This window comes from Macrosteles quadrilineatus, unplaced genomic scaffold (genome assembly GCF_028750875.1).
Source record: "Macrosteles quadrilineatus isolate MER2022 unplaced genomic scaffold, UCM_ALF_1.0 Scaffold_8__2_contigs__length_117827958, whole genome shotgun sequence".
NCBI lineage: Eukaryota > Metazoa > Arthropoda > Insecta > Hemiptera > Cicadellidae > Macrosteles > Macrosteles quadrilineatus.
The window spans coordinates 39,331,414-39,349,758 of record NW_026542601.1 but is presented as its reverse complement, the minus strand read 5'-3'; the positions used below and the strand labels follow the sequence as shown (position 1 = coordinate 39,349,758).

The following is an 18,345-nucleotide window of genomic DNA, read 5'->3' as shown; positions in this document are numbered from 1 at the left end:
TTCTCGGCTGAAGTTGAAGCATTAGTAAGCTATATAACTTGTAAAGCCTATTGTAACCTTAACAGATGCCAGTTAAATACACAAATTCCAATAACCCTGAATAAAAGAGCTTCATGGCTTTTATTTCCTTTGGTCCTAATTATCTACACTAACTTAAGTAACCAAACAGTATTTAGATTTCTTTTTAAACAACAGTTTGATTTGCAAATAATAAAAGAAAGAGGGATAAAAGACATACAAACTATTTAAGTAAATGTTCTAGTAATGAATTAGTCGCAAAGAAAAGTATTAAACATAATAGGCTACACAGTAAATTTATTGAAATTGTTAAGTTTTCCCCTAATGTTAACTTTATATGCCTCAAACATTGCCAAACATGACTAAACTCGAGATAGTAAATCAATTTATTAAAGTTAGGTAACACACAAAAAACACTTTTTATTGGGGATGTTTTGTAATGATAAACAACAGTTAAAATTAATACTATTCAACCTATTTACATTTCAATTTTCTTGCATGTTGCACTAAGAATATGTCATTCTCTTCCAAATGCACTCATTATGAAATTTTTAGATTCATGTTTTAACTGTACATGATGTCATGAGTGGTAGCACATTATATTATGCTAATGTTTCACTATAGTTGCTTCTTAGTTTGAATGCTTTGACGGGACTCAGGTGTTTGGCGATATTTGTATGAAAGCACAGCTAAAACAATGGCATTGCTCAAAACCTTGATAATGTTTCTTGGTTAAATATGTGGTGAAAAAAAGGCCAACTACTGGAGAAGACTGCTTAAATATGGACAGGGGTTTGTAGCCAGAACCTTTTTTGTAACCTTTTTTACTTTTGATTGGGTCTTGCTAAGTAAAAAATATTGATTTCAGTTCTCGGTCCAATATGAGGGCCTGCCAAAATCATTACTTTGGAGAATTTTGATTGAAATTATCACACTCCAATAATCGGTTCCTCAAAAATTGTACATAACATTCTACCGTTGTCGCATTGAAACCAAAACCACCGTAACTTGCAGTCGCAGTGAAATGATGCTATATTATGTGGAATATATTCCACTGTTGTTCCCCATGGTTGCAGAGACATTATCATTTTCTCTACGATCCAAGTCAGTCGGCTACGATAATGTGAACATCTGTGGTCGCCGTGAAATCATGGATGCCTCCTGCAGTTGTGATGAAATCGTGAGCGTCTCCTGCGATTGCGGCAAAACTGAGAACTAATTACGTCTTCTGCAGTCAATCACGATCCCTAGAGATCATAGCTGTTTGCGATGGTTTTAAGCAATGCCGTTGTCACAAATGAACCAAACGCTTGAGCCGCGGTGGCAGGTGTTTGGTGTATGACATGGCAGACTAAGGCAGGACAAGGAGTAAGAAAAGTCTGTACATTGCAGGGCTCGGCTTACAGCGCCCCACAGAAACCTGGCGAAACTACGCAGGAACCATATGTAAAGTATCAGACCTAAAGTTTTTCTTAAGGTTAAGAACCCGTCACACTTGCTTGCAAAAGGGTTGAAAAGTGTGGGGTTGGAACAGTTTGTGTAGACTTAAAAATTGTAAAAAATAAAAAAAAAACAGATTCACATTCATTACTCACATTGTCGGATTTCTTATATCAGTTATTTTTCTCTTGCGTGTTATAAAATAAGCTTTTTGCTGTACTATTTGCTGAATGTTTTACCATGGTCGTACTTTCTGACAAAATCCCCATAAATTGTGAAGTTTTGGACATTGTGAAGTTTTAATGTTCATAGGATCTCGGTATTTTAATAAACTCATTATAGTCTCTAAACTTATTACTAAATGGTGTGGTGTAATCTGTATAACAAAAAATAGCTGAAAAGTAATAGACATCCCATCGATTAGAACCTGTTGTAACCAGTTTTTTCTCAACAAGAAACATACAGTAAACTCACTTTTTATGCAAAGCCATAATAATAATCTCAAATCAATTGGAAAAATAGTTTGCCATCGGGTAATGTGCCAAGGCGATGACAGTAATGAAAATAGTGTTAAAACAACTGTCCTAGATGTGTTATCACTTTCTGTAGTGTTTTAATTTTTACTCTAATATTATTTGAACCTAAATAGCTTTTAAATTCCAATCATGGATTACCGAAAAAATAGCTATCCAAAACAGCCTCGCGCCATTTATTGGGTTAATCAGGGATTTACTGTGAATGAACAGTGTTTTACTATTTGAACAGTATCACTTTCTGTAGTGTTTTAATTTTTACTCTAATATTGGTTACAACTTTAACTCTGGAATGGAATGTCTACTTGTCGTGATTGGTTATGTGCATGTTAGTTTCTAACTGTTTGCTGTTGAAAAAGTAAACCTTGCCAGACTAGTAGTTAGTTTAGTTTAAATTTGTTTTCCGAATTGAATTGTGTAAATACATGATTGAACTCTTGTTTGTGTACAAATTAATCAAGATTATACTTTGTAGTTGGTATGAATAAGGTGCTTCTCTTGCTTTATTAGCTTTATCACTCGTTATCAATCTAGTTTATCATGTAACCGTAAAACTTTTCCAGGTCTCAGAAAGTCATAATGGTTAAAATTTGTAATACAAGTTATGGCCTACTATGTATAATGTTTACATGTTTTTTGAATTATGTTTTATACCGTTTGTGTATAGGCCTATGAAGATAGCCAATGGTAGTTAAGTCCCTGCTTAGTATCCAGTGACATGTTTAAATTTTCCTGGGTCTTTGTATTCAATTGTATGGTGGGATAACAGACTCAACTAAGTTAATTAAGTCCATCCTGTTAAGTCTCACAATATCACAACCAACTTTAAATAGCCTCCCCATTTTGCTGTCATTTATAATTTGTAATAGATTATCGCTTATTCATGTCTCTTCACTATATTTACTTCATCTATGAATTAAATTACAACTAGTTACTATGTCAAGATCTAAATTTCACTGTTCTTCTGCTTACATGTTAACAAAAATCAAGCGTTACAAGTCTTGTGAGTTTCTCATAGTTAAGGTATGCATAAGGCTGGTCTTCATCACTGGTTTGGTTTCAGAACATAATGAAAGACAAGTGGATGAATATGGGTTATGAGGAAGACGAATTAAAACCTTACGTTGAACCTGATTCTGACTTCAAGGATCTTAAAAGGATAGGTGAGTTTGTCTAGTCTTATTATTGTTAGAAACTTGTCACTGATTGTATGCATAAACAATGATAAGTAGATATATTTTCAAACTGAGTTCAGGTCTTTTAACTAAACTATACAGTAGAATTTCAATAGTTCCACACTCTAGATCGAGACTCAATATTTCGACACTGTGTTAATCGTCACTCCTATATTTCGACACAGTCTATGGTAACGGCCAAAGAAGGGTTCGTTGAGGTGCGTGACCGTCCATCACATAGGTGGGTCGAGTCAGTTCGCTTGAGACTTTAAGGGGGAATTACAATTCACTTTGGTTTTCATTCAAAATCTTAGTGTTTATCGTTAGTGTTAACCCATTGGGGAAGGAGTTAACGTGCTACCTGCAGGACCCTCGGGCAGCAATTAATTTTACCGAATTTGTAGACTTTTACTCCATGAGTTATAGAAATAAACCTTAGAGGATAAATTAATAATTCTTTTACCATTTTTTTTACAATAAAATTGTCTACAAAAAAGTGGTCATTTCATAATCAAAGTGTAAAATAAAAAAATAAAATTATAAAAATCATAAACAATAAAAATTGTTAAACAATTTTAAAATAAACTTGCTTTACAAATCCCAAGATCAATCCAGACACCAAATGACACTATTATTGTAAAGTTCAATTGATTCCCTACGTAGAAAAATCACAAGTTGTTTACTTTTTAAGTAATTACATAGAAAAAAATGTTTGTTTTACCTTAAACGCAGCTGATTATGGGTGAAATCAGATTTCCTTGGCAACACAAACTTGTTTGTTATTCGCAAAAATAAATGAGTAAATATGTAAAACAAGAAAGAAGATATTTATAAACATTAAGAGGCCTAAAATGTTAATTGAGTTTTTTTTCATAAGAATTCGTACATCTAGGCCTACAATGAATGTTTGATATTGCTTGAGTTATAGACTCAAAGTCGTCTTCAATATTGTCATCATCAATATAATTTAAATTACTTAAAGAATTACATAAAAGTCATGGAGTTTGTCACATCATTGGAAAAGAGATCATAACCCATTTTGAACAACTCACTACGCACGGACAGCATACAAACAACAAAACCATAACATAGGTTAAACATTTTTGCCATTTGCAAACTCACGACAGCTGTTTCAGTTCAGTCGGAGAGAAACAACATAATTATAACGATAAAAATACATCTCTAAACGGCCGTCTCCAATAGTCACCACGAAGCCCTGAATTAGCTGAACAGTTAGTATAAGTAAGCAAAGTATCGAGAATCGGAATCGGCCCATCCCTTTTAAAAATGGCAGAAACAAGCAAAAAGTGTTTAGTTAAAATGTAAATTAAATTAAAAGATCTTGTGTTTTAAATACTCCAGGTGTTTGAATGTTCATTATACTCCTTATAGTTCAACCCCTGCTTAGTCCACAAAGTGTCTAACTATCAAAGTTCTACTATATTTTTGTTTGTAGTTCCAAAACTATCATTTGGTAAATTAGTTACAATAAAAAGAGTATAGACCTGACTTTGTTAATACTTCAAAGTCACTGTAAGATGAGCCAAGCTCTGTTGTTATTTGTTGATCTCTTTCTGGTCATTTGTTCGCTAAACTGAAAGAATGAGTATTCTTGAGTGTGGCAGATTGCGTGAAAATATAATAATAATATCTATGGTTCTTACCGTCAACGCAATCAGGGGTAATATTCCACTACGGCCGTTTCGGAGATGACTCCATCGTCAGGTGCGTAGTGGTACACTAAACTATAGTCTTGTCACATTTAACACAAACTTTCTTCATTTGCATTGCGTCAGGGGTTGAATAAATAATACACATATAAGCACAGGACGGACACACGAATACACGAAAACATGAATACACAAAAACATTTAGAGCGTGTGCACGGCTTGAAAACTGACGACCGACCAAATATAGTTCAGTGTATCACTACGCACCTGACGATGGTGTCATCTCCGAAACGGCCGTAGTTTAATATTACCCCTGATTGCATTGACGGTATGAACCATAGATATTATTGTTATGAAAGAACGAGTTTTTGGAGATTTATTAGACCAGTAAAATTCACCAGAATTTAGCCACTTGTCTGTGAAGGTAAACGTTTGCATTGGAGGAAAAATACACAAGATATTATTATCCAGCTTTGTTTCTCTATATATTTCTGAACCTTTTCTGTTCTTGCAAATTCACGATGTACTTTGTTCATTAGCAAATTTTTTTCTTACATTAAAACTTTTTATTTAATCTGAGTGCCCAGAGTTATTTGTAGTAATTACAGGTTGTCCTGTTGTAGAAGCCCTAGTTGGAATGGGTTACAGTAGAACAGAAATTGAGGACAGCTTAGCGCAAGCTAAGTATGATGATGTCTTTGCAACGTACCTGCTACTCGGACGAAAGTCTACCGATGTAAGTAAACGTATTAATGTTTTTATTGTTATTTTATTAATTTATTTAAAAAAAATCATTGCTCACATGAAATCTGGGTCTGGATCAGATAAGAGCGGTTTAAAGAGTTGGAAAGAACATGGATCCTTTAGATCCTATAGAATGAATCCCATAGAACATGAATCGATTGACCCCTTATTTTTTAGATTGGACGAATATTAACTGAGATACTGTATGGCTTCTTTAGTGATATGTGACCGCATCCCTCGGCATGCACTGCAACTAACCTCCAGCGGTCACGTATCACTAAAGAAGCCATATCTCAGTTAATATTCGTCACATCTAAAAAATAAGGGGTCAATCGATTTGTAATTAAATTGCTTTAAAAAAGTTATTGCTGTAAAATGTTTGTAAAATCAACGGTTTTTGAGTTATTTAAGAAACAAAATTGTATTTTGTTTTATGAATTTGAAAAATTTTCATAATTCTTTGGTAGCTTTGTCTAGTTGTCATAAATGTTTGTGCAAATTTTCAATCTTGTATATTAAACTATTCTTTAGAAAAAAAATTAATATGTGAAAAAACAAAATGGCGGCTGTATAAGTAATTAAGGACAATTTAAATATGATATGTGATATGTTTCTTACTCAGCAACAATGCCCTAAAATTTTGGTAGAAAGTTCCGGGACACTCTGTATTTCCAATATTTTGGGTAGTTGAAATATGGAATCTTTATGCCTAATGTTTTATGGGTGACGTTACAGCCGGAGAGTGATGGGTCAAGGTCAGGAAGTTCACTGTCACTGAGGGGTATGACACCAGGCACAGGCACGCCAGCCACCACGACCAATGCTCAGTCTCCCAGCCATCGGGGTGTACACCGATCCATCAGTGCTACCAACGCCAAGCCTAGCCGTCGCGCCAGTAGCGGTGGAGAGACCCTGCGTGAGTCGACTACGCCGGCCAACGGGGGTGCGCACTTACCCTTCCCCCTCCCACCTCACACTGGCTGATGCAGAGATGGAATTGTGACGATGGGATTAATTTTTACCTAAGCCAAAAAAATGTACAGTACAATCTTGTTAAGTCAAATCAGACGGGACCACAGGCAATCTAATATAACAATATTTTAAAAGAGTAGAAATCAGTCAAAACTGAAATGTATACTTAAATTCCCTGTTTGGGCACGAGTGAACTCTGGAGATGAACTCAGCAATTCCCCAAGTCGCTACTGTTTCTTTTAGCACACCGGGGCGTATTACAGCAAGCCTATACGGCTGAGAAATTCCAGATATATACGTAGATTTCCAAAAATAAAGCTACAAACTTACCGGTCAAAGAAAAACAAACTATTAACTTTAAAAATTTCAGGAAATTAAATTAAATCTTACTCAGAAAATGAAATAATTTTACTAAACTAAAATTGTGTCTTAAGTTTTTTTTTTATTTTTATTTTTTCTTATTTAATATACAAGTTTATTACAGTTTTCATTGCAATATGGAAAAGAAATTACAATAATCTTCTTAAGCAAAATTTTCAAAATATGATCGCAAATTATCACGTTGTTGAGCCTGTGGTCCAATCACTAGGTTTGTACCAATATTTGACAAAATTACCAATTTCAAGCCCCGTGGTTCCACATTTTTTGTAATGAACCATTTAACACTATTCATTATAATTTCAAGTTCAATAATCCCATGAAAATAAAATTTTGAAAATACATTTTTTGACCAAACCGGGCCTACATAACGAGGTTTTACTGTATTAATTTTGGTCAATGTTCAAATTATGAAAGTAATTTTCTTTGTTTTAAACTGAATACACCACCTCAAGATTCCGCTCTGCATTTAGCCGCCTCCCACAGAATACCACAGTATTTTAAGTTAGCAATGTTCTTTTTTGGAGAGATAACAAAAACTCTATAAAGTTTTAAACAAAACTAGCTTACCCTTTTCTGAAACGGCAATGGTAAACTTCTAATCTATTCTTCCTTCTGCTGGGCTTTTTACATCTTAAGCACATCTTGTGTTTACTCATTCTTGCTATTTTTAATTTAATTTAAACATAAAATAAATTTGGCTTTTTACACTTTCACTTTACTTATACAAATTTGTTGCCAAAACATAAATTTAGTAGAATCAACGTAAGTAACAAAAAATAAAAACTTTAAATTTTAAAAACCTTTTTTTTACTAAAAATGTCTCTATAGAAAGGTGTACTAGCTCAGTTTGACTAAAGACACAAACTCTTTCTCGGTGGTTCAAACCGGGCTGTGGTGAAAGGTTCCTGTTCCCTTCCTTTTATGAGCTTAGAATGAATGCTTCAGTAGATTTTGGCTTGATTAACACATACAATTGTCTTAACATTATTAGACTGACACCTTGGTTTTCTTTTCATTAACACTTTTCTTTTAATATTCAAATCCTTGTGAAGTTAAATTATCGTAGTAGTCAATAAATTTTAAAGAGGTAAGATATGAAATTTGTTTTAATACTTTAAGGCTTTTGTCAAAAGTTTTAAATTCTTAATTTTGTTGTGTCAGTCAGCCATTAATGGTATATTAATAATAAATTAAATATACTATACTTATAAAGTATGTGTAATCGGGCTTAAATCTTAATCAGCATTCAATTCTTACTTTTGTTCTATTTACGTCCCCGTTTTATTTTGTCTTGTATTGCACCATACCGTTGAACGATCATTTACTCATAATGTTGAATGTCGTTTATTTTAATGTTTACCTAGATATTGTACCTCACTTGTGTTAACGATTTTTCAGTTGCCTCTTGTCTTGTTGATGTGTAGTCCTCCATTTTGTTACGGTAAAAAGTGTATAATGTTACACCATGTTGTGAAAAATTGCCATTTTCATAGTTGAATTTATTACAAATTTATATTTACTGAACAAGACATGAACGAGGCATGTAAAACCCTAGCATGTCCATTGATCCTTTAGAGGAAAACTTAAAACTGACCGTAGCGTAGCATGACATTCTATATCCCTTGTAATGCAAATTATCTTGCACAAAAGTTGTATAAAGTTGTATAGGACTAGCGTTAATTTTATAAATATTATTTTTACTTTGCAACAAATTTCATTGGTTACAATCAAACATTTGGTGTTAAATGTTTGTCTGTGTACTCTATGTTATGTGTTTAAAACCGAAATTACTGAAATGGGGAAAGATTGGAATGTTGGAAAATTTGGGATTTGTTATAAAAATACTGATTCAAAAAATGTGTGTAAAGTAATGAACTTACAGAACCCGAAGCACTTGAAATTTGTTGGCTATAGTCATGCTTCCCCTAGATGCTTGTTGATATCTGATGTATATTTTTGTCTTGTGCATGTATTTGTTGACCTACTCCCGTCGTCCGTTGGTGTTTATTTTGCACAAGCAGAGCAGATTTTCCCTGCCTCCCCCATATGTTTTTGCACCAATTGTTTACATATTTTTGTGTAGTATAATCCTGAAATAATATTGTTTAAACATTTTTTCTTAGTTTATACAAACAGTTCTTCCCTCAAAAGGACGTCATCTTTATGTGATTACATTATTTATTTATTTTACTTATTGTTAAGTGATTCAAGTTAATTTGGAGTTGAAATTTGAGACAAACATTTTTTCCGATGCAGTGATTTTTACAGAGAAAACAAGCAGTTAAGCTTGCAAAGGAAATTCAAAAGCATGGAATAGTGATGTGTTTTGTGATGATTCGGTGAAAACGGATGCTTGAGTGGTCTCAAGAATCCAAGAAATCTGTGCTATGAAGAAACTACATTCTCTTGACTCCCAGTGTATGCTACTGTGCAGTGTGGTGATTTTTTTAAATGTTGTGATAGTTACATGCTTGTTATTGATTGAAATTACTAGTGAGACTGGTATGAAGTGATAACCAACATGGAATTCTATCATTAGTGTATTGTACTTTCATTCTAGCCTGAATGCCAGGACTTGATTATTTTTTGGTTTCAACAACATGGAAACATTCTGTAAGCTACTTAAACTTTCAGTATAACTAATGTATTATTGTCCTCATTTAAAAATAGTCATGAAAAACTACAAAATCAAAGGAAAACTAACAGAAATCAATATTGTTTCAATTAATGAATAGTTTGTATTAGCAAGATAGATAGTGAACTATTTTATTGGCCACTTTGGTTTATTTTGTATTTGTGTTAGGTGTTTGAAAGAATATGTTTATTTTATGTGCTGATGTCAGTTAAACCATGTCAGTCTATAATCATGTAAGTACTGTAGAAATACACATATTTTGTTAAGATGCCTTTGTCCATACGGTTGTTTTGTTAATGTTTCCATATCTAAAGTAGGCAATAAAAAAATTAAGTTTTAATTTATTTTAAACTATGACAATCGATTGTAAGGGGGGCACGGCAAATTACTCTTCTTAGCTTATTATTTTTGAATTGTGCGAAACCAATGGAACGGGAGTAGGTTTTGTCAAACCCTTACTTATTTGTTTTATTTTGTTCAGTGCAAAATAGACGGCTGCTTAGCCTACTAGGTGAGTTATATTTATTTTGTTGATTTTTATTGATAATTCATTAATTTTAAACAAAAAGTCAACTGAATTGAAAAAATATTAAGCATGACTTATTTTGCATTTACAGATTTTACATTAACTACAATAAAATAGTTTATAGATGTACTAACATTAACATGTGTTAAATCTAATTCTATGAATCAATTTAACCAATTTACTTATGCCAACCTTGGTACCGAAAAAAAATTCAATGTGAAAGTATTTTTTTTATTTAAGATTTTCAACAGTCACGAATTCTCTGTTTCATAAAATTTAAGTACGGTAGTAATTTATAAAATTAAAATTGCAGCAAACTCTTTATCAAGTAGAAGCTGCTTAATCATTTAGGGTGAGGCTTGTTATAACTCTATTGCAATATTTTCTCACCACATCAATCGATCATTTGGGAATTTGATCTTTTCTAGGTTGAAATTTGCTTGTTTAAACACTCGTTTGGCTTGTTCGGCAGTTATCATCATATATTTTTCCTACAGTTACCTAACAAAGTACATGTTCTCTCACTGATTTGAGAAAGCAAAGTGGCCAATTCGCTCATCCTCACTCTAATTACTTTGTCTCACTCCAGATTTGCAACGTGAAGGCACAAAATAGTGAGCGTGTAACATGCAGACAATGTCGTATGCGCGCGAAATACGTTGGCAGCACTGGTTGTAAATCAGTCAGCTGATTTATTAATGCTACTTTCACATTAAATGCCACAAGTTCACTTCTGTGTAAAAATATGTTACGTTTCTTTACCAATTTATTTGTTTTATGGTAACTGTAGGAAAAATATAATGTGCAACTCGAGTACAAAGTCCAATTGCCTCACTCGAGAAACCATTCCTTGAGTAAGGATTTCTCTCGAGTAAGGCAATTGCTCACTTTGTTCACTAGTTGCACAAATAACTATTGTATTTTGAGGAATTCTTGCATTGTCAGTCATGAATAGCACATTTCATTCAGTTATGAATGCAACTAATTCCATATTGTGGTTTAGAATAGAAAGAACTAACACAATTCACAATGTTCACAGTAACTCAACCTATATCGACCTTAGATTTTGCTCAAATGTATACATCGTAGAACTGAATTGAACAGTTAATTTTACTTTCTAAATCTCGCCTTATTGCTTAAAATCCTAGATTCATTGTATACATAAAAGTAGGTTAAGTCTTTTTATTTGAGGAATTTAGTCTTTTTCCCCGTTAGGTGATGTGATAACACAGATTTAAGAGTTGAAAGCTGTCCTCGTCTATTTTTGATATTTGTATTGTTTCAAACTCCCAAGAAGTTTTACTCCCAAGATGTCTTCTGTTTGGTGACCTGGTCAAATCACACTTGTCTTGTCTGCTTCACGCTTACCCCCACTCCTCCACTCACTAACCCTGGTGCATGATGGTAAAATTTCACCAATCCGACACTCGCTTCTTTCTAAATTGCTGCGGTTGTACTCAAAAAATTTATCCAAATCAGTCATATTAGCATGCTTTGTTCATCTTTGGTATTTTAAGATTTCTTTCTCGCACAAACTAATGCGTCTGAAGAGTTTGCTGTGGAATTATTTAATTAGAATTTGATCAATATTTTGGTTGGTTAATTCTTGACTATATTTTGCAGTGGCAGAATTTTTGGTTGTGTCAATAAAAAATGAGAATTGTTATTTTTATTTTTTATCGTGCTACTTATCTATCTAGTCTAGTGCCACTAGGCTTATTAACAGTTGGTACTTTTTTTACTAAAATTGCTCAATTTTAATTCTTAATACTCTTATCATTAACTTATCCCACTTAAAAATAATTGTCCTTTTTTAGATATACATGATTCAACTTAGGTTGTACTCACTCGTAAATCTGAACCATTTTTTTCTCGTAGCAATTAGCTCTTAAATGGTTCAATCCTTCTGTAGTATAAAACTATTCTAAAAACATTGAGGATTCAAAAATAAATATATTTTTTTAACCCTTACTGGACAGGTTATATGAACCAGGATGGTCAAAATTTATGAAATGGAAGAAATCTTTTTTAATTTCTTTGATTTTTGATATTCTAAATAAACAATCACAAATTACTTTTTCAAACGTGAATATTTGTTTGCAATTGAGACTGTTACCTGTCTGTGAATACAAAAATTACAAATGTATCCACAACCCATCTTTACAAATATAACACATGCCAATCACAAATTAAGACTGGTTACACGTTTATTTGACGAGATTTTATTGAAAAAAGGCCGACCTTGTATGGTAAATTTGAATCATATTTTTGACCTAGAAGAATATTTTCATAAACAAAATTACGTATTAAGTATTTCAAGAGTGGTATGCCACATACGAGATCACAATACTTATGCAGAGTACAGGAAAATAGTGCCATAGCAGCGCAAAACGGCTGGTTCCTGTATAATCACCTGCCTGTCTACGGAATTGGTGGAAATATCTGCTTCTTGTCTTCAACATAAAAAAATATTTTGTGGATATATCCGTCATGTCCAAGAAGGGTTAAAAACAATGATTTGTAATAGACAATAAACTGACCTCAATTCTCAATTATTCAATTATTTATATCACAAAACCTTTAATTCATTTCACTCTACAACCCTATGAGGTAAGGAACATTTTTTTGGTGGATATAAATCTAATCAAGCTCCACCTCTAAAATGGTTTCAAAATTTTTATCGCCAAAAATAATGTTTGTACAACTACCAAAATTCAACAATTTCCTCACCATGACATAGGTTATTGTACTAAGTTTGCTGACTGTTATGTGTGTAAAGGCGGAGTACCAGCGGGCGGCACTGCCAACACGACCAACCACAATCACAGTAGCGGCGGCGGCAACAGCACCACCGCGACTGCCAGCAACTTCAAGCGGCAAAACACCGTGGACTCGGCTACCATCAAGGAGAATACTGCGAGAATCAACTCTCGGGCTCCGGCCAAGACTGCCAACCTACCTGTGCTTGACACAAGTAAGCCACTGTAGTGATAGAACACATTATTGAAGGTGTCCTTTGGATCAGTTACTGAAAGTCTAAATTCCGGAAGGTCAAATTAGACCTTCGGCACACATTTTGCCCACTGATACTGTTTTAGACCTTGCGAGATTTAGACCTTGGGCTAGCAACCTATATTTTGTAAACAAATCTTTATGTCCCGGAAGGTCTAAAAATGTGAATCCCGGAAGGTCTATAAATAAGATGAAAGTTGTTAAAGGTGTAAAAATGTGGGCATTGCGTCGCAATGCTTAACTACGACCGTTTTTTTTCAACTATCAGTTTCAGTCCAGTTGAAATTGAAAACCCGTGGAATTGAAAAGATTCACTTAACAGCTTTTTTTACTTACTTAATATCTAGCATTATTTTTTTTATCAACAACACGAGTAACAGACCAATGTGGTTCAAGGAATGAGAGAAAAGACGTACAATTAATTATAATGCTTTAACCATCACCTAAGCTGTTCAGACCAATTTATTTCTTGATCAGTATACTTGGAGTCCTCCAGCCTATGATCCATCGATTGGATAATTTTTTGTATGCTGGGATCTCCCTGTAAATCTAAAAAATCTACAGTTATGGTTTTTCATATTGGGGATGTGGGAAGGATAAGGAAAGGGCTCCCAACAACACTTGAGTCACACTACTAGACAAAAGCCTCCAACAAAATTAATTGTGTAGATGACTGTACAACATATCGAAAGTGACAGTGAAGGAAAGTAGGTTTCTTATGTGCATGTGCTCACCACTCTAGACTCAATCTATAACTAGGAGTTGTGCTGTTATCTGATGTAATTTCACTGTAAAATGTTGTCCAAAGTGAACCTAGCAACGTTTTGACTCTAGTGTCTTTTCAATATTTCATTGCACTATACTCTGGTAAACGTCACAAGTAGCTTTGGTTACTACACGATTTAATTATCCTTTACACATGAGGCATCTCTTGAAAATTGCTCGGTAAGATCCACCAGAATACCAAAGATTCCCTGATTTTTGTACGTGGAATAAACACCCTGTTGAGGCCTACAATGAGAAACAATTTATAGTATAAAAGTAAACCCAAGATATGAACCACAAAATTTGTATGTGTAGCGGGAACAGCAGATGGAGCTAGTCCTGGCAAGCCCAGAGTGACCAAATCCAACACTATGCAAGGCAACCGTATGTTTGCTCCATCCGCCTCCATGGGACGACGGTCAACCATCAGTTACGAGGCGAAGGCCAGCAGCAACGAGAAGACCAACACTACAGGGGAGACACCGAGGTGGGTGACCTTTCAAAACTTTCTGTTCCATCAATGAATCATCGGTTCTTGATACCGAGTGACTCAGATTCTATTTAGATTTAAGAATATTGCACCAAAATCTTAAATTTCTGACTTTACAAAATTTACAGACATCTTCTGAAATCGGCTCAACCATCCAAGATTCCTCTATAAAAAAGTGCGGAAATTATAAAAACCATCCTAAAAAATGGTGGGTTTTACCATAGACAAAAAGTATTAAATATAGACTGTCAGCCATGCTGCGGTTACCATAGGTTCTGGCGCACACCGCTGGAAGCGCCGAGTAGTTACGTAGCGCGTATACCGTAACTACATGGTGATCCCAGCAGTGTGCGCCAGAACCTATGGTAACCGCAGCACAGATGACAGTCTATATTTCATCCATTTTGTTTATGGTTTTACTCAATATTTTACTCTGTCAACAAAGCTTGAGGGACGAGATGGTCTAGTGGTCCTGGGTTCAATCACCAATTGATTTTATCTAGTCCTAGCCTGATGTAATTTAAATGTTAAACTATTCTGGGCTGGAGCCTATCCATCGTTCTAGGGTGTGTTGATGGGAGATGAGAGGAACTAACCCTGAACTTGTTTTCAAGCAATTTCCACTAAATATTTGATTGAATGTATTCAATATTAATAGATAGTTCCTATGAAATACATTCATTACAGTTTATGAATATTGGTTTTAAATTGTTAAAATAATTGTTTCCATTTTTAATAATTAAAAAAATCACCAGAAATGTCACTGTTTCTGGATGTAATTAAACTTTAAAATAATAACTCCTGAGTAATGCTGACTTACTTATTACAGGTAAGGCTTTCGCTACTTAGTCCTTTTCAACCCTGTTCTTAATCAAACCTATTAATAGTTGATTTATTATTTGAATGGTGGTCAGTTGCACAGTTTAAAAATAATTGACAAAACACGTCACTGGTTAAATAGTGTGTCACTAATTACCCGTAAAAAATATTCTTTACTTACTACTTTTTAAAGTATTGTATCATTGTGACAATGTATTAGGTCTTTAGACAGTAGGTTGTTTCATTTTGGGTTTGACTTTAATTGTTTTATTTTGTTTTACAAGGAGGCCTTAGACAGCCACTCCAAATCCCAAAATGTGGTTTTATGTGTTAGAAACCTTGCGTGGTTTTATTGAAGTTGTTTCATCATAGGACATATTTAGTGGAGTAGTGTTTACTTTACACATGCAAATACCCTATGACATCTATATTTATGATGGAATGCCAGTATATATACAATCTACTGTCAACATCAAAAATCATCTCCAACACTTCTAATGTAACAATGGATGTTGCTAGATGACTGACATGCCTTCTTTACACATAACACTGTAAACTCTTTTAGTAACAGGAATGTTTATTTAGTTATAGTAAATTGGATACTAAAAACCTATTTACTAACAATCAAATCCAAACAAAAATGTAAGTCTCCAAAATAAAAAAAATTAAACTTTTTACGTTACAAAAAATCAAGTTATCCTATCATCAGTGGTTCAGGAAACAACAAATAACAACAATAAACATAAATATCAAGTTATCAGTAAAAAAATTAAAATGAGTCCTGAGTTTTTAAATACAAGGGCTATTCAGAAAGTAAGGAACATTTATGATTAAAAGACAAAGTGTGTATAAAGTTGTATTACTGTGTGTATTTTATTATTTTATTTTATATTTTTGTATTTTATTATTCGCCAAGTTTACAATTTGGGAAACTAAACTAGTGAATGTAACTCAGGGCAAGGTCTGAATTAAGAGTGGTTGAGGTAAAATCTCCCATTTGAACGAGTGACAATAACAAAATTTGGACGTCCAATTAAGTTCGGCCATTTTTAAACTGAATGCACCATTTCTGGACTGAAATAAATTTTTGTGTTGTTTCTGTGCACTTCATAAATACCCGACGATAATTTATTTGGGTTTTGCCAACATAAACCAATTACAGATCAAACCTCACAACTAACAAGATTTTCTACAGCAAACTGGTTCAACTTGAATATTGCAATAATAATACGACACTTCTGTTGTGACGGCTGGACAATTACTGAGGAAGCGAACATGTCTGTACATGCCTAGCCACATGTCTTAACGGAAACGTTCCTTACTAATTGAATAGCCCTCGTATATCCACCCAAGCCGTCGTTACCGAAGGACTATAAGTTAGGTTGTTGGGTTGCTGCAGTGTGGTGACCGTGGACAGTCGCGCAGGCAAGGGTCACATCAAGTCTGCGTCTATATCCACCTCGTCTGGACGGCCCACTCATGAACTAGAACCCTCTCTAGATCCTCTCCGACAAAGGTACCCTGTCCTAACGTCTCAGACACCTACACTTTACTTCGCTGCCTACTATCTGTAGAAGTAGTGTTTTGCTGAGAGTAAATGTTTAGTTACAATAAGTGCAGCCTCCTTTTTTTAAATTGTTCCTATCGCGTAAAATTGTATTTGATCTATTTTACATTTTTGTGGATTTATTTCTTATCCTATAGATTGAGAAACTGTGAAATAATTTTCAATTATTAAAATAGAAGGCCTGCCAAAACATTTTAGTGGTTCCTCAAATATCAACATTGGTTATCGATTTGCATACTCCTTATTTCTTTTCTGTTCAAAATTGTTTCATCGAGTATTGTATTTAATTTTACTTTGTTGAAATGTATAAATCCCTAGGTATTATCATTATCAGTGAATTGCAAATTGTATTCTCATATTGACTCAAAGTTCCAGAATTGTGGATGAAATGTTTTGAAAATAATATCAATCAAGATGTAACTAATACTTCAACAGAAATATTTCTATTTGGACTAGTACACTTCATATTCAGTTTTATCAACACTGAACTAGATAAGCTACTAATATGTTCGATACCTATCTTAACATTCACAAACATATTTATCAATTAACTTTTCATTTCCTATTAGCGTGCTCTGATTCTCATCGTACTCTCATTTAGAGTGCTTTAATTTTTGTTTGTTCCGTTTATGATTTTGCTGATGACTAGTTTGGTATTTGATCGACCAGTGGCTATGTTAGAGACTCGGCAAGGAAGCAAAGTAGGTTCTGAGATCACCCGGCTCACACAGTTTGTGCTTGGTGTGCGGCACTAATGCATGAATCATCCATCACATTCACTCGTTCATTTGCTGTTGTTTGTAATGTTTTTCTTTCATTTCACTTTTTGAATGTTTTATCTGACTAGAGACTGTTTTGTAGAAGTCAGATTGATTTTATCTAGTTTTTGTATTGTAACCAAGTGGCAATTAACAAATTTTTTAGGTAACTGTCCAACCGAACCCTAGCCTTGTTAAGGTGTCTACAAGTCACAGAAATCAGGCAAGTCACGGATTTTACTAGGGCTGAAATTCTAGGGGATTTAATGGAAGTCTTAAAAAAAACTGGGCCTAACTAAAATAAAATTCCCTAGACGTGTCTTCAGTTTTGCCTCTTGCTAACAGGCAATGAATAAATTCAGAATCAGTGATGGCAAACATATTTTTTGGGAGCAAGCAACTAACTCACACCTCAAAATATTGTATGCCCAACTATCTCATGTTCAAGTCACTGAAAAGTATTGTCTTGTTGGTACCAAAGATTAACGTATATTCTAATTGTTTGATGTTGTTAGGAAGCACCATTTAGTCAATTTCAAGAATGTCCATAAAACCAAAATATTAACCTATATTAGGTTAATTATCTTTTATTCTACTGATTTCACACTAACAATACACATTAGTCACTCTTCCGCTTTGTTTATTTGCATTGGGTTTGTACAAGTGTATTGTTTACTCCCATGTAATTCATTACTCAAATGTTTCATATAGTTCAATATTTTTTTACTCTTTTAATTTTAATAATACAAATTAATAAAATACAAACTATTGACAAAAGTGGATTGGAAAATAATCCGTTCTTCTACTTTGTTGTGATGCATGTTTGAATGTTTTTCAAAA

General features: G+C 33.8%; 1 protein-coding gene across 14 annotated transcripts in view; it reads left to right on the top strand.

The window, feature by feature from the left end:
• The window catches only part of LOC128999967 (serine/threonine-protein kinase MARK2-like), a 221,317-nt gene that overhangs the window by 189,412 nt on the left and 13,560 nt on the right, over positions 1-18,345 (top strand). For 7 of the 14 annotated variants that reach the window (XR_008491329.1, XM_054426787.1, XM_054426786.1 and 4 more), the window contains 8 exons: positions 1,411-1,464; positions 3,055-3,154; positions 5,445-5,572; positions 6,316-6,523; positions 10,050-10,079; positions 12,874-13,068; positions 14,187-14,358; positions 16,580-16,696. Coding sequence is in view for 13 of the 14 variants with exons in the window: in XM_054426787.1 (XP_054282762.1) it covers positions 1,411-1,464; positions 3,055-3,154; positions 5,445-5,572; positions 6,316-6,523; positions 10,050-10,079; positions 12,874-13,068; positions 14,187-14,358; positions 16,580-16,696 (1,004 nt within the window). In the remaining variant the exon portion in view is untranslated. The remainder of the gene's footprint in view (positions 1-1,410; positions 1,465-3,054; positions 3,155-5,444; positions 5,573-6,315; positions 6,524-10,049; positions 10,080-12,873; positions 13,069-14,186; positions 14,359-16,579; positions 16,697-18,345) is intronic. The other 7 variants (XM_054426776.1, XM_054426775.1, XM_054426780.1 and 4 more) reach the window with 7 other exon arrangements.